Genomic DNA, 13,379 nt, shown 5'->3' on the forward strand with positions numbered 1-13,379 from the left:
GCGGGATCTCGAGGTTCGTCGGTCGGAGATGGGGGCGACGGCGGCCGGAGCTCGGGGACGCGGTGGCCGTCCGGGAGGAGCTCGTCGGCGCGAGGGGGCGACCGGATCCGGCCAGACGAGGGACTCTGGCGACGCGGGATGGAACCGGACGGCGAGGAGGCGGTGGTGAGGGGCTTGCCGTGGCGGAGCTTGCTCCAGCCGGCAATGGCGCGGCGGCGGCGTTCCGACGAGAGGAGGCGAGCGCGGTCGCTGTCGGCGGCGGCGCGGAGGAAGATGGCGGCGGGGCGCGCGGTAGGTGGCGGCGCCCGACGTGGGCCGCGGGGGCTGGCGCTGGGCCTGGCAGCGGAGGAGGGCGGCGGTGCCATGTGGCAGCTCGCCACTGGCGCGGAGCGGCGGCGCGGTGTGTCCGTCGCGCCCGGACACGTCCGGCGCGGCGAGGAGCGGGGAGCTAGGGTTTCGGGGAAGAAGACCCGGGATTTTCGGGAGGGGATCTATTTATAGGCGTAGAGGGAGCTAGGAAGCTCCAAATGGAGTGCGGTTTTTGGCCACACGATCGTGATCGAACGCTCTAGACGATAGGAGAGGTTTAGGTGGGTTTTGGGCCAAAATGGAAGGGTGTTGGGCCGCAACACACACGAGGCCTTTTCGGTCCCTCGGTTAACCGTTGGAGTATCAAACGAAGTCCAAATGGCACGAAACTTGACAGGCGGTCTACCGGTAGTAAACCAAGGCCGCATGGCAAGTCTCGGTCCAATTCGGAAACGTTTAACACCCGTGCACGAAAAGAGGTAGAAAGGACCAGCGGAGGACATAGGAGCGCCGGAATGCAAAACGGACAACGGGGAAAATGCTCGAATGCATGAGACGAACACATATGGGAATGCAATGCACGTGATGACATGATATCAGATGCATGACAAAGACAACAACACACGGAGACAAAAACCCGACAGCGGAGAAATGAAATAACTTAGCGCTGGAAACGACAAGAGTTGGAATACATATAAGGCAAATTACATCCGGGGTGTTACACTAGACACGGTCGGACCCCTTAAAGGAGGAAGCCACAAAAAGAAATACTTACTGGTCATGGTGGACAAATTCACTAAATGGGTAGAGGCCAAACCAGTAAAAATGACTGAAGCAGGGCCAGTGATCGACTTTATATCCAGCTTGGTACACCGTTATGGTATCCCGCACAGCATCATCACTGATAATGGCTCCAATTTTACAATTGATGAAGTGAAAAACTGGTGTGCTAACTTGGGCATTGAGCTCAACTATGCATCCCTCTACCACCCTCAAACTAACGGTCAGGTTAAACGGGCCAATGGCCTGATAATGAGCGGCATTAAACCTAGACTAGTGCGCTCCCTATGGGAGTCAGATACGCACTAGGTGGAGGAACTCGATTCCGTGCTCTGGGGGCTGCGGACTATGCCTAATTGAATGACCGGATGCACACCTTTCTTCATGGTGTACGGTGTAGAATCAGTCCTGCCCTATGACATTATTCATGACTCACGTCGAGTGCGCATGTACGAAGAGCGAGAAGCTGAGCTCGATCGGTAGGATGACCTAGACGACCTTGAAGAGGAGCGTGACATTGCACAAGCCCGTTCCGCATTTTATCAGCAACAGGCCAGGCGATACCAAAGCAGAGAAGTGCAGGCCAAGACATACAACGTCGGCCACCTCGTCTTGCATCTCCCAGAGAAGAAGAAGGATAAGCTCAAACCAAAATGGGAGGGGCCCTTCATCATAGATGAAGTTCTCACAGGAGAAGCCTATCACCTTCGTAATGCATCGGATAATCGCCTTGAGCCGAATCCATGGAATGTTGCTCGGCTCCGACGATTCTACGGATAGTTCGGCCGCACCCTTTTCTATTTTTCTTTGACTAGGCTCCTTTTTTCTCTTCTCTTTTATTTTTCCTTTTTATATCCCAGGTTATGTTTGGATCTACCGAACTGGTAGGGGTACACATCTTTAAATGTATACACCCCATTATAAAATGGGGCTTCTTTGACGAAGCTTATTACTAAAATCTTGTTGCTCCCATTGCTTGCGTCGTTCGCTATATACATTTTTTTGCCATTATATGAACCTCCATGACTTAAGTTTTTGCCAAGATGGGTTGCGTTGCTCCTGTGTTTATACCCTATGTTCCCGACTGTTCGGCTAGGGTGTAAAGGGAGTACCTCTGCGATTGTTACAACTGGGTAATCCGGATCTGTACCTCAGATGGGTGAAGCCAAAGGCTAGCGTTCTTAAGACAAGAATTGGTTGACAAGCAACGACGGATTGTTTACGTTTTTGTAACTCTTCTACCAAATACGGGATAGGCTCCCCCTAATTCAGATCAAAACCTAAGCATGCCAACCCAAGGAAAGGAACCCTTAACGGAACTATTTTCCTCGGAAGATGTTTCTTACATTAAATAGTAATATAACATAACTCCCCGAACAATTTTTTGTCTGTTCAAGCAATATGACTGGATTGCCTGGTTTCTGGACATAATGAATGTTTATTACATTCCAACATGGTATCCGGAAACACTCCACCTTCTTGGTTTGGAGGTTGAAGCCGAAGGCCTGCGATGAATTTTTTTGACATGTTTGGTTGGAGATAAGTTCGATGATAAAGTAAATTGATACATTGAATCAAACAACTACTCTTTATCTATGCCATCTATAAGACTATCTAAGCTACAATCTTTTTGTGAATATTTTACAGCTATCATCACTTGGTCATATACCAAGTTCACGAGAATATCTTTTCCGTCTGGTCCCTGAGGTCCAACTCGGGCCATATGATTCGGATCAAGTCCGGTGTAGCGCGTTTTCACCATTGCCCACGCCTCCCGTGCACCTTCCTAGCATGAAGACGCCTTCCATAGCTCCAAACGGCGCCGGGCACCTTTGAACAGGTTCGCCAACCCCTCCATACATTCTGGAGGGGCGTCGGATGGCCATAAGGCTTTGTGAAGGAAATATGCCCTAGAGGCAATAATGAAGTTGTTATTTATATTTCCTTATATCATGATAAATTTTTATTATTCATGCTATAATTGTATTAACCGGAAACTTAGTACATGTGTGAATACATAGACAAACAGAGTGTCCCTAGTATGCCTCTACTTGACTAGCTCGTTAATCAAAGACGGTTAAGTTTCCTAGCCATAGACATGTGTTGTCATTTGATGAATGGGATCACATCATTAGAGAATGATGTGATGGACAAGACCCATCCGTTAGCTTAGCACTATGATCGTTTAGTTTATTGCTATTGCTTTCTTCATAACTTATACATGTTCCTGTGACTATGAGATTATGCAACTCCCGAATACCGGAGGAACATTTGTGTTCTATCAAATGTCACAATGTAAGTGGGTGATTATAAAGATGCTCTACAGGTGTCTCCGATAGTGTTTGCTGAGTTGGCATAGATCGAGAATAGGATTTGTCACTCAGTGTTTTGGAGAGGTATCTCTGGGCCCTCTCGGTAATGCTCATCACTATAAGCCTTGCAAGCAAAGTGACTAATGAGTTAGTTGCGGGATGATGCATTACAGAACGAGTAAAGAGACTTGCCGTTAACGAGATTGAACTAGGTATGATGATACCGGCGATCGAATCTCGGGTAAGTAACATACCGATGACAAAGGGAACAACGTATGTTGTTATGCGGGTTGACCGATAAAGATCTTCATAGAATATGTAGGAACCAATATGAGCATCCAGGTTCCGCTATTGGTTATTGATCGGAGATGTGTCTCGGTCATGTCTACATAGTTCTCGAACCCGTAGGGTCCGCACGCTTAACGTTCGATGACGATTTGTATTATGAGTTATGTGATTTGATGTACCGAAGGTTGTTCGGAGTCCCTGATGAGATCACGGACATGACGAGGAGTCTCGAAATGGTCGAGACATAAAGGTTGATATATTGGACCATGTTATTCGGATACCGAAAGTGTTCCGGATAGTTTCGGATAAAACCGGAGTGCTGGAAGGGTTACCGGAACCCCCCGGGGAAGTAGTGGGCCTTAGTGGGCCTTAGGGGAGAGAGAGGGCAGTAGCCAGGAGGTCGCGCCCCCCCAAGGGGAGTCTGAATAGGACTAGGGGAAGGGGGCGCGGCCCCTCTTTCCCTCTCCCTCTCCCTCTCCTTCCTTCTTGTCCTACTTGGACTAGGAAAGGGGGAGCCGATTCCTACTTGGAGTAGGACTCCCCCCTTGGGCGTGCCCTCTAGGGCCGGCCGGCCTCCTCCTCCCCTCCTTTATATACGGGGAGGGGGCACTCCATAGACACACAAGTTGATCTTTAGCCGTGTGTCGTGCCCCCCTCCACAGTTTTACACCTCGGTCATATTGTCGTAGTGCTTAGGCGAAGCCCTGTGTCGGTAACTTCATCATCACCGTCACCACGCCGTCGTGCTAACGAAACTCTCACTTGGCCTCAACTTCACGAGGATTTTTTATATCAATAATAAGAATTTCTGGAGCCAAGACCCACCAGAGAGGGGCCCCTGGGTGGGCACAACCCACTAGGGCGTGCCCCCTGCTACCTCTTGAGCATGCGTTGGTTTTCCCTTGAAGAGGAAAGGGTGATGCAGCAAGGTAGCCTAAGTATTTCCCTCATTTTTTGAGAACCAAGGTATCAATCTAGTAGGAGACTACATGCAAATTGACTAGTACCTGCACAAACAAATAAGAACCTTGCAACCAACGTGATAAAAGGGGTGTCAATCCATTCACGGCCACTTGCAAAAGTGAGATCTGATAAAGATAATAAGATAAATATTTTTGGTATTTTTTTATAGATTGGAAAGTAAAGATTGCAAAATAAATAGTAAACTAGAATTGTAGATTGAAAACTTATATGATGTAAAGTAGACCCGGGGCCATAGGTTTCACAAGTGGCTTCTCTCAAGATAGCATATACTACGATGGGTGAACAAATTACTGCCGAGAAATTGATAGAAAATTGCATAGTTATGAGAATATCTAGGCATGATCATAAACATAGGCATCACGTCCGCGTCAAGTAGACCGAAACGATTCTGCATCTACTACTATTACTCCACACATCGACCGCTATCCAACATACATATATAGTATTAAGTTCATAAGAAAAGAATAACGCATTAGGCAAGATGACATGATGTAGAGGGACAAACTCAAGCAATGTGATATAAACCCCATCTTTTTATCCTCGATGGCAACAATACAATACGTGCCTTGCTGCCCCTGCTGTCATTGGGAAAGGACACCGCAAGATTGAACCCAAAGCTAAGCACTTCTCCCATTGCAAGAAAGATCAATCGAGTAGGCCAAACCAAACTGATAATTCAAAGAGACTTGCAAAGATATCAAATCATGCATATAAGAATTCAGAGAAGAATCAAATATTGTTCATAGATAAACATGATCATAAACCACAATTCATCGGATCTCGGCAAACACATCGCAAAAAGTATTACATCGAATAGATCTCCAAGAACATCGAGGAGAACTTTGTATTGAGAACCAAAGAGAGAGAAGAAGCCATGTAGCTAATAACTATGGACCCAAAGGTCTATGGTAAAGTACTCACACATCATCGAAGAGGCTATGGTGTTGATGTAGAAGCCCTCCATGATCGAATCCCCCTCCGGCAGATCACCGGAAAAGGTCCCCAGATGGGATCTCACGGGTATAGAAGGTTGCGGTGGTGTTAAAGTGGTTTCGTGGCTCCCCTGGATGTTTTCAGGGTATAAGAGTATATATAGGGAAGTAGGTCGGTGGAGCTACGAGGGGCCCATGAGGGTGGGGGCGCGCCGCCTACCTCGTGGCCGCCCCGTGACTTCCTTGACCTCCACTCCAAGTCTCCTGGATTGCGTTTGTTCCAAAAAGATCCTCGTGAAGGTTTCATTCCATTTGGATTCCGTTTGATATTCCTTTTCTACGAAACACTGAAATAGGCAAAAAAACAACAATTTGCACTAGGCCTTCAGTTAATAGGTTAGTCCCAAAAATAATATAAAAGTGCATAATAAAGCTCATTAAACATCCAAAATAGATAATATAATAGCATGGAACAATCAAAAATTATAGATACGTTGGAGACGTATCAAGCATCCCCAAGCTTAATTCCTGCTCGTCCTCGAGTAGGTAAATGATAAAAATAGAATTTTTGATGTGGAATGCCACCTAACATAATTTTCAATGTAATTTTCTTTATTGTGGCATGAATATTCAGATCCGAAAGTTTCAATACAAAAGTTTAATATTGACATAAAAACAATAATACTTCAATCATACTAACCAAGCAATTATGTATTCTCAAAATAACATGGCCAAAGAAAGCTATACCTACAAAATCGTATAGTCTGGCTATGCTCTATCTTCATCACACAAAATATTTAAATCATGCACAACCCCTATGACAAGCCAAGCAATTGTTTCATACTTTTGATGTTCTCAAACTTTTTCAATCTTCACGCAATACATGAGCGTGAGCCATGGATATAGCACTATAGGTGGAATGGAATGGTGGTTGTGGAGAAGACAAAAAGGAGAAGATAGTCTCACATCAACTAGGCGTATCAACGGGCTATGGAGATGCCCATCTATAGATATTAATGTGAGTGAGTAGGGATTGCCATGCAATGGATGCACTATAGCTATAAGTATATGAAAGCTCAACAAAAGAAACTAAGTGGGTGTGCATCCAACTTGCTTGCTCACGAAGACCTAGGGCATTTTGAGGAAGCCCATCATTGGAATATACAAGCCAAGTTCTATAATGAAAAATTCCCACTAGTATATGAAAGTGACAACATAAGAGACTCTCTATCATGAAGATCATGGTGCTACTTTGAAGCACAAGTGTGGAAAAGGATAGTAGCATTGCCCCTTCTCTCTTTTTCTCTCATTTTTTTATTTGGGCCTTTTCTCTTTTTTATGGACTTTTTTTCGTCCCTAGTCTCATCCCGACTTGTGGGGGAATCATAGTCTCCATCATCCTTTCCTCACCGGGGCAATGCTCTAATAATGATGATCATCACACCTCTATTTACTTACAACTCAAGAATTACAACTTGATACTTAGAACAAAATATGACTATGTGAATGCCTCCGGCGGTGTACCGGGATGTGCAATGAATCAAGAGTGACATGTATGAAAAATTATGAATGGTGGCTTTGCCACAAATACAATGTCAACTACATGATCATGCAAAGCAATATGACAATGATGGAGCGTGTCATAATAAACGAAATGGTGGAAAGTTGCATGGCAATATATCTCGGAATGGCTATGGAAATGCCATAATAGGTAGGTATGGTGGCTGTTTTGAGGAAGGTAAATGGTGGATTTATGGTACCGGCGAAAGTTGCGTGGTACTAGAGAGGCTAGAAATGGTGGAAGGGTGAGAGTACGTATATTCCATGGACTCAACATTAGTCATAAAGAACTCACATACTTATTGCAAAAATCTATTAGTTATCGAAACAAAGTATTACGTGCATGCTCCTAGTGTTGGGGAACGTAGTAATTTCAAAATTTTCCTACGCACACACAGGATCATGGTGATGCATAGCAACGAGAGGGGAGAGTGTTGTCCACGTACCCTCGTAGACCGAAAGTGGAAGCGTTAGCACAACGCGGTTGATGTAGTCGTACGTCTTCACGATCCGACCGATCCAAGTACCGAACGTACGGCACCTCCGAGTTCAGCATTCGTTCAGCTCGATGATGTCCCGCGAACTCCGATCCAGCAGAGCTTCACGGGAGAGTTCTGTCAGCACGACAGTGTGATGACGGTAATGATGTTGCTACCGACGCAGGGCTTCGCCTAAGCACCGCTACGATATGATCGAGGTGGTATATGGTGGAGGGGAGCACGGCACATGGCTAAGAGATCAAGAGATCAATTGTTGTGTCTAGAGGTGCCCCCTTGCCCCTGTATATAAAGGAACAGGGGGAGGAGGCGGCCGGCCAGGAGGAGGGCATGCCAGGGAGGAGTCCTACTCCCACCGGGAGTAGGACTCCCTCTTTTCCTAGTTGGAGTAGGAGGGGAAAGGAAGGGAAGGAGAGAGGAGGAAGGAAAGCGGGGCGCCGCCCCCCTCCTTGTCCAATTCGGACTAGAGGGGGAGGGGGCGCGTGGCCTGCCCTAGCCGCCCCTCCTCTTCTCCACTAAGGCCCATCTTGGCCCATTAAACTCCCCGGTGGGTTCCGGTAACCCCCCGGTACTCCGGTATATGTCCGAAACTCCCCGAAACTATTCCGGTGTCCGAACTTAGTCGCCCAATATATCGATTTTTATGTCTTGACCATTTCGAGACTCCTCGTCATATCCGTGATCACATCCGGGACTCCGAACTACCTTCGGTACATCAAAACACAAAAACTCATAATACAATCGTCACCGAAACTTTAAGCGTGCGGACTCTACGGGTTCGAGAACTATGTAGACATGACCGAGACATGTCTCCGGTCAATAACCAATAGCGGAACCTGGATGCTCATACTGGCTCCTACATATTCTACGAAGATCTTTATCAGTCAAACCGCATAACAACATACGTCATTCCCTTTGTCATCGGTATGTTCCTTGCCCGAGATTCGATCGTCGGTATCTCAATACCTAGTTCAATCTCGTTACCGGCAAGTCTCTTTACTCGTTCTGTAATACATTATCCCGCAACTAACTCATTAGTTACAATGCTTGCAAGGCTTATAGTGATGTGCATTACCGAGTGGGCCCAGAGATACCTCTCCGACAATCGGAGTGACAAATCCTAATCTTGAAATACGCCAGCCCAACAAGTACCTTCGGAGACACCTGTAGAGCACCTTTATAATCACCCAGTTACGTTGTGACATTTTGTAGCAGACAAAGTGTTCCTCCGGTAAACGGGAGTTGCATAATCTCATAGTCATAGGAACATGTATAAGTCATGAAGAAAGCAATAGCAACATACTAAACGATCAAGTGCTAAGATAACGGAATGGGTCAAGTCAATCACATCATTCTCCTAATGATGTGATCCCGTTAATCAAATGACAATTCATGTCTATGGCTAGGAAACATAACCATATTTGATTAACGAGCTAGTCTAGTAGAGGCATACTAGTGACACTCTGTTTGTCTATGTATTCACACATGTATCATGTTTCCGGTTAATACAATTCTAGCATGAATAATAAACATTTATGATATAAGGAAATAAATAATAACTTTATTATTGCCTCTAGGGCATATTTCCTTCAGTCTCCCACTTGCACTAGAGTCAATAATCTAGATTACACAGTAATGATTCTAACACCCATGGAGTCTTGGTGTTGATCATGTTTTGCTCGTGAGAGAGGCTTAGTCAACGGGTCTACAACATTCAGATCCGTATATATCTTGCAAATCTCTATGTCTCCCACCTGGACTTGATCCCAGATGGAGTTGAAGCGTCTCTTGATGTGCTTGGTTCTCTTGTGAAATCTGGATTCTTTTGCCAAGGCAATTGCACCAGTATTGTCACAAAAGATTTTCATTGGACCCGATGCACTAGGTATGACACCTAGATCGGATATGAACTCCTTCATCCAGACTCCTTCATTTGCTGCTTCCGAAGCAGGAATGTACTCTGCTTCACACGTAGATCCCGCCACGACGCTTTGTTTAGAACTGCTCCAACTGACAGCTCCACCGTTTAATATAAACACGTATCCGGTTTGCGATTTAGAATCGTCCAGATCAGTGTCAAAGCTTGCATCAACGTAACCATTTACGATGAGCTCTTTTTCACCTCCATAAACACGAAACATATCCTTAGTCCTCTTCAGGTATTTCAGGATGTTCTTGACCGTTGTCCAGTGATCCACTCCTGGATTACTTTGGTACCTCCCTGCTAAACTAATAGCAAGGCACACATTAGGTCCGGTACACAACATTGCATACATGATAGAGCCTATGGCTGAAGCATAGGGAACACCTTTCATTTTCTCTCTATCTTCTTTGCTTGATCCATTTTGAATTTCTTCAAAATTTTGTCAAGGTATGTGCTTTGTGAAAGTCCAATTAAGCGTCTTGATCTATCTCTATAGATCTTGATGCCCAATATGTAAGCAGCTTCACCGAGGTCCTTCATTGAAAAACTCTTATTCAAATATCCTTTTATGCTATCCAGAAATTCTATATCATTTCCAATAAAAAATATGTCATCCACATATAAGATTAGAAATGCTACAGAACTCCCACTCACTTTCTTGTAAATACAGGCTTCTCCAAAGGTCTGTATAAAACCATATGCTTTGATCACACTATCAAAGCGTTTATTCCAACTCCAAGAGGCTTGCACTAGTCCATAAATGGATCGCTGGAGCTCGCACCCTTTGTTAGCACCCTTTGGATCGATAAAACCTTTAGGTTGCATCATATACAACTCTTCTTCCAGAAATCTATTCAGGAATGCAGTCTTTACATCCATTTACCAAATTTCATAATCATAAAATGTGGCAATTGCTAACATGATTCGGACGGACTTAAGCATCGCTACGGGTGAGAAGGTCTCATCGTAGTCAACTCCTTGAACTTGTCAAAAACCTTTTGCGACAAGTCAAGCTTTGTAGACAATAACATTACCGTCAGCGTCTGTCTTCTTCTTGAAGATCCATTTATTCTCGATGGCTTGCCGATCATCAGGCAAGTCAACCAAAGTCCACACTTTGTTCTCATACATGGATCCCATCTCAGATTTCATGGCCGCAAGCCATTTTGCGGAATCTGGGCTCATCATCGCTTCTTCATAGTTCGTAGGTTCGTCATGGTCTAGTAACATGACCTCCGGAACAGGATTACCATACCACTCTGGTGCAGATCTCACTCTGGTTGACCTAAGAGGTTCGGTAGTAACTTGATCTGAAGTTTCATGATCATCATCATTAGCTTCCTCACTAATCGGTGTAGGTGTCACAGGAACCGGTTTCTGTGATGAACTACTTTCCAATAAGGGAGCAGGTACAATTACCTCATCAAGTTCTACTTTCCTCCCACTCACTTCTTTCGAGAGAAACTCCTTCTCTAGAAAGGATCCAAATTTAGCAACAAAAGTCTTGCCTTCAGATCTGTGATAGAAGGTGTACCCAACATTTTCCTTTGGTTATCCTATGAAGACACATTTCTCCGATTTGGGTTCGAGCTTATCAGGTTGAAGCTTTTTCACATAAGCATCACAACACCAAACTTTAAGAGACGACAACTTTGGTTTCTTGCTAAACCACAGTTCATAAGGCATCGTCTCAACGGATTTCGATGCTGCCCTATTTAATGTGAATGCAGCCGTCTCTAAAGCATAACCCCAAAATGATAGCGGTAAATCAGTAAGAGACATCATAGATCGCACCATATCTAGTAAAGTACGATTACGATGTTCGGACACACCATTACGCTGTGGTGTTCCGGGTGGCGTGAGTTGCGAAACTATTCCGCATTGTTTCAAATGTAGACCAAACTCGTAACTCATATATTCTCCTCCATGATCAGATTGTAGAAACTTTATTTTCCTGTTACGATGATTTTCCACTTCACTCTGAAATTCTTTGAACTTTTCAAATGTTTCATACTTATGTTTCATTAAGAAGATATACCCATATCTGCTCAAATCATCTGTGAAGGTGAGAAAATAACGATACCCGCCGCGAGCCTCAATATTCATCGAACCACATACATCAGTATGTATGATCTCCAACAAATCTGTTGCTCGCTCCATTGTTCCGGGGAACGGCGTTTTAGTCATCTTGCCCATGAGGCATGGTTCACAAGTACCAAGTGATTCATAATCAAGTGATTCCAAAAGTCCATCAGTATGGAGTTTCTTCATGCGCTTTATACCAATACGACCTAAACGGCAGTGCCACAAATAAGTTGCACTATCATTATCAACTCTGCATCTTTTGGCTTCAATATTATGAATATGTGTATTACTACTATTGAGATTTAATATAAATAGACCACTCTTCAAGGGTGCATGACCACAAAAGATATTACTCATATAAATAGAACAACCATTATTCTCTGATTTAAATGAATAACCGTCTCACATCAAACAAGATCCAGATATAATGTTCATGCTCAACGCTGGCACCAAATAACAATTATTTAGGTCTAAAACTAATCCCGAAGATAGATGTAGAGGTAGCGTGCCGACAACGATCACATCGACTTTGGAACCATTTCCCACGCGCATCGTCACCTCATCCTTAGCCAATCTTCGCTTAATCCGTAGCCCCTGTTTCAAGTTGCAAATATTAGCAACAGTACCAGTATCAAATACCCAGGTGCTACTGCGAGCATTAGTAAGGTACACATCAATAACATGTATATCACATATACCTTTGTTCACCTTGCCATCCTTCTTATTCACCAAATACTTGGGGCAGTTCCGCTTCCAATGACCAGTCTGCTTGCAGTAGAAGCACTTAGTCTCAGGCTTAGGTCCAGACTTGGGTTTCTTCTCTTGAGCAGCAACTTGTTTATTGTTCTTCTTGAAGTTCCCCTTCTTCTCTTTACCCTTTTTCTTGAAACTAGTGGTCTTGTTGACCATCAACACTTGATGCTCCTTCTTGGTTTCTACCTCCACAGCCTTTAGCATTGCGAAGAGCTCGGGAATTGTCTTATCCATCCCTTCCATATTATAGTTCATCACGAAGCTGTTGTAGCTTGGTGGCAGTGATTGAAGAATTCTGTCAATAACACTATCATCCAGAAGATTAACTCCCAGTTGAATCAAGTGATTGTTTTACCCAGACATTCTGAGTATATGTTCACTGACATTACTATTCTCCTCCATTTTGCAGCTGTAGAACTTATTGGAGACTTCATATCTCTCAATCCGGGCATTTGCTTGAAATAGTAACTTCAACTCCTGGAACATCTCATATGCTCCATGACGTTCAAAATGTCGTTGAAGTCCCGGTTCTAAGCCATAAAGCATGGCACACTGAACTATCGAGTAGTCATCAGCTTTGCTCTGCCAGACGTTCATAACATCTGGTGTTGCTCCTGTAGCAGGTTTGGCACCTAGCGGTGCTTCCAGGACGTATTTCTTCTATGCAGCAATGAGGATAATCCTCAAGTTACGGACCTAGTCCGTGTAATTGCTACCATCATCTTTCAACTTTGCTTTCTCAAGGAACGCATTAAAATTCAACGGAACAACAGCACGAGCCATCTATCTACAATCAAGCATAAACAAGCAAGATACTTATCAGGTACTAAGTTTCATGATAAATTTAAGTTCAGTTAATTTACTTAAAGAACTCCCACTTAGATAGACATCCCTCTAATCCTCTAAGTGATTACGTGATCCAAATCAACTAAACCATGTCCGATCATCACGTGAG

At 44.4% G+C, this 13,379-nt stretch overlaps 1 protein-coding gene across 1 annotated transcript in view; it reads left to right on the forward strand.

Moving 5' to 3' along the window:
- The first annotated feature begins 204 nt into the window (after window positions 1–204).
- LOC147971575 (uncharacterized) overlaps window positions 205–13,379 on the forward strand; it is a 62,349-nt gene continuing 49,174 nt past the window's right edge. The window contains exon 1 of the mRNA XM_087524024.1: window positions 205–423. Coding sequence (XP_087380150.1) covers window positions 205–423 — 219 coding nt within the window. The remainder of the gene's footprint in view (window positions 424–13,379) is intronic.

Source organism: Triticum urartu, chromosome 5A, assembly GCF_056163025.1.
Source record: "Triticum urartu cultivar PI428250 chromosome 5A, HENAU_Tu73, whole genome shotgun sequence".
NCBI lineage: Eukaryota > Viridiplantae > Streptophyta > Magnoliopsida > Poales > Poaceae > Triticum > Triticum urartu.